This window comes from Halyomorpha halys, unplaced genomic scaffold (assembly GCF_000696795.3).
Source record: "Halyomorpha halys isolate HHAL.00 unplaced genomic scaffold, Hhal_1.1 Scaffold948.1, whole genome shotgun sequence".
NCBI classification, from domain to species: Eukaryota; Metazoa; Arthropoda; class Insecta; order Hemiptera; family Pentatomidae; genus Halyomorpha; species Halyomorpha halys.
Window position 1 is genome coordinate 60,566 of NW_027115140.1, and position 4,242 is coordinate 64,807.

Genomic DNA, 4,242 nt, shown 5'->3' on the forward strand with positions numbered 1-4,242 from the left:
AACAGAACCTTCATTAAATATTTCATAAAAAACAAACACAAAACGGTTCTTGATTGATCTTACGAAGAATGAGACAAGAATTGGAGAGAAATGACTGATCTAAGACAGATAGTAATACCTATTTCTCTAAAGTTCGTCAGATAGTTATTTTAACTAGAAAAAACATGGATGACACTGCTGAATTTTTTGTCATGACAACGTTCCATCCTAACTTAACGAATATCTACACACAATCTAATATTAATACCAGTGATAATCGTTACCTTCACCCACCGATCAGCGCGAGTGTCGTAAGTCTCGATGTAGTTGGTCGGGGAGCCTCCACTCCACCCCCCGATGGCGAACAGTATCTCATGAGGGACGCGAGGCCGTGCGATCTCCGGAGTGGTTACCTCGCCCTGCCGCTGTGTGATCATCTCCAAGTCGTAGAGGAAGCGAAGTGTGTCGATTATTATTGGGCGGCACGCTTCGTTCCCGACGACGTAGGGATGTTCCTTCACCTTTGTAAAAGATCGTTCAGTATTAATTTACAAACTATAGGCTATCCTCTTTACTAATAATACTTCCTTATGCTGTATATTCATGATTTATTTTGTGCTGTTAGCGAACATATCCAAAGAAACACAATCTAAATATTTGGCTCACCTCAACGCCGAGCAACAACCTAATGTATTGTAAAGCTATAGCACTTGTTTAGTTGAAAAATTCATATTTATAAAACGTAATCACACTCTAAATTGGCGAACAAAAACATGAAATTGAATTCATAAATATTAAAAAACTATGAATCAGAATCTGATTTTAAATCGGCATTCATTTCGTTAGTTGCCTTCTGTTTTAGTCCTAATAATTTTCACAAAAATTGCTAATCGTAAGTTACAATATTATTACTACAAGAGCCCAAGAGGAGGAAAAAAGAAAGTATTTCACCCCAATTTTTTATTACTTTTATGAAAACTATGTATAATTACTAGTCAAAATTGATGAGTATGCCAACTATAGAAAATAAAAAATGGTGGCAGTTTCTAAAACGTTAAAAAATATCAATTTTCCATACGGAGCTCTATATCTTTAAAACTACAAACAACTCTAGAAAAACTAAGAGAACATCATTTAAAGTAGAGCTATTTACGTTCAATAGTTCTGAAGATATATTTTTTTAAATAGCAACATTTCATAAAAATGTACTGAAAAATCAGTAGTTAGTGTTGCGAATATTTTGTATATCAGTATTTGGCGAAATATTTATCTCAAAAACCATTCGACGTAAAGATGTCTATTAGTACTCACATTAAAGCTAGTTTAAGGGACTATAATGTAGGTTTCGACGTTTATTTTCGTAGATATAGTAGTTTTCATGATATTTGCTAAAATAAATTAATTTATAGTTGCTCGGACATCATCTCATGTGCAAAATTTATGTTCATATGCGAATATTATAAAAAACTGTCGAAGATAAAACTACTGCCATAAACTACTTTATAGTAAAGTTAATTGCCTTTATTTCGAGTGCTAATATAAAAATTAATTAATATAAAATATCATAAAAAGTACTACTCCTACGAAGATAAACGTCATAAACTACTGTATAGGATATTAAACTAGCTTTAATTCTTGTGCTAATAGACACTAACTACTGATTTCGCAGTATATTTTTTATGAAATGTTGTCTTTTAAAAATCTATATCTCGAGAACTGTTGAACATAAATTCTATTAGGGATCATATTTTAGAGAATTTACTCTACTTTAAATTGTGTTCTCTTAATTTTTTTTTTAGTGCTGTTTGTAGTTTTAAAGATACAGAGTTTTGAAATTCCAGCCATTTTTTATTCCCCCTAACTATACTTGGAAGACTCGTCAAGTTAAGCTATCAATTATACATATTTTTCATTAAACTAATAAAAATTTGGGTGAAATAATTGTTGTTTTTTTTTCACCCCGGCTCTTATATTATAATATTCAGTGGTTGTGGCTACATGTCAGATGTGAATGACGAATTCCTTTAAATGGCACGATTGCTGTGTTTTATTTAATCACAGCACATTATTTGATTTATTTATATTAGTGTGTATTTATTCACTATGTGATTTTATACATGAAACTCTCAATTAAATTATGATAATTCAGACGTAAAAGAAACAAAAAGTAGATGTGCATTTTCTAGAACGAAAATTCAACTGTACATACTAAATAGGAGATTATACCTCATTTGATGCGCCTGGAAGAAGAAAAGTAAATTCAAAAAATATGGGAATTATAAGATAACAAATGTTTTACCGGGATCATAGAGCAAGGGATATAAAGGCGATCCTTACAATAAACTCCTGGTGCATGGCAGAGTTGGAACAAATCACCGACTGCCTTCAGTTTTAGCTAAGATCACATATGTGAACATCCCCAGTAACCTCAACGTGAACCTGAGCTCCAAGTGCATGGTCAACTCTTTTGGCTTCAATTTCCTGTGGTATGCCAAACCCCGGCCCAAAATAGGAGAGAGTGGTGGAAGGTCAGGTTCTTGCGGTACAATAGCGCCAAAATATATAGATCAACCCCCATGGGTATTATTGGGTATACCCACCTTCAAATCCGTAACTGTAGGCGATATTTGCGTTATGTGGGTTATCAAAAATTGTATTATGTAACTTACAATACTATTTAGTTTGTATTTCAATACAAGAATATTTGTTTACATGTTCTAAGAAGAATTGTGTATCCATGAGGCCGAGCCTTATCTGGCCCATCAAAACCACAATGTGCTTCTTCCTCTTCTCTGCATCGTAGTTGATCCAGCGAAGAACGAATTCCCAAACGAGCTCCTCGCTCTTGACGTTGAGCTCGTCGGAACCAATTATATCCCTTATCTCTTCCACGTCCAATTCCAGGATTTCCAAGGACTGTTGGGACACTTTTACAAAGTTTCTCATTACATAAGTGAAAGCTTCTTTTTCCAAATCAGTGCAAAAGTGGTCTCTGAAATAAATAATTTTGTAATTAGACTTAAAAAATCATCTTATTATTATTTTTACTCTTAAGCAATGAAGTAACAACGAAATGTTTCTAATCCTTTGTTGAGAATATATTCCTTAGTATCATACAAACGTTTAATAATTAGTCGATGTTCCGGGTCAGTAGAGTTAGGTGTGAGGGAGACCGGAAGAATTTTCCTTCCTTAAACCGTAACCCCTCAGTATGTTTTCCCAAGTTTGGACCCTATTTCATAATAAAGTCTAACGTTTCGATTCTTGTTGTTTTTTACTTTTGTTTTTGTTCTTTTTTTGTTATATATATAATATTGTGTTACACTTATTTACATTACGCTTACTCCTATAACATCACTAATAATCGCCCATTATGATACAATAAGCATTTTATAGCTTTTATACTTTTATTTATGGACTTACACCATTAGCTTTCATTATCAAACAGACCTCAATAATGTAACAAGTTGTGACTATTCAGTTCACCAGGTTCTGTGTTTCTAACATTATAATGATAAATATTTATCATATGGATATAACAATATAATTTAATATTGGTGTATGTGTGAGAGCGCGGTGGCCGCGAGGTAAAGAGCGTGGCCACTAACTCTAAGGACCCGAGTTCGAATCCTGTTGGGCAGAAAATTGTTTTCTGTTACACTGTAGTTGTGAGTCAACTCCTGTGGTTTCTGGAGCCCTCCTGGGGTTCACCAAGCCTCTTAAATCGGGTTACCCTTAATTGGGTAAAGATATGGCGGTTGAGCGTGATTCTGACCATATCATCTCCTTGCACAGCCGTTGGTCTAGTATTTTTTTATTTGGCCTTTTAACTTACCTGTTGCAAATTTCGACACTTAAAAATAATAATTGTATGTTCTAATCAAACATATATCCATAATATCCCTATTTAAACTGAAAAAAAAATTGTAATTTTTTCATAATTTTAATTTTGTTTTCCAATATTTTTCACATTTTTTTACAATTTTTACCTGTGCAATATTACATTTTTTCTTATTTTATTACCATCTCCTATCTACTTAATTTATTGTTATACAATTTGCTAGTTTATTTTATATATGTATAGTTTTTCTCTAAATTACGATTGTTTTATGGCTTTTTGTTTTCATCTCTGATGAAGGCCTAAAATTCAAGCCAAAATGTCAGGACAAATAATAAGTTTTACCTATTTAGGTTTATCATTACTCGTCGCATCCCGACTATCTTCTCCTTGTATTAATTTTATTCACCATTCTGTTCAGTACT

The 4,242-nt window shown here is 33.0% G+C and overlaps 1 protein-coding gene across 1 annotated transcript in view; it reads right to left on the reverse strand.

The window, feature by feature from the left end:
- klhl10 (kelch-like protein 10) overlaps positions 1–4,242 on the reverse strand; it is a 31,065-nt gene that overhangs the window by 19,729 nt on the left and 7,094 nt on the right. Inside the window, exons 4-5 of the mRNA XM_067052218.1 lie at positions 2,692–2,971; positions 264–500 (exon numbers count right to left, since the gene is read on the reverse strand). Coding sequence (XP_066908319.1) covers positions 264–500; positions 2,692–2,971 — 517 coding nt within the window. The remainder of the gene's footprint in view (positions 1–263; positions 501–2,691; positions 2,972–4,242) is intronic.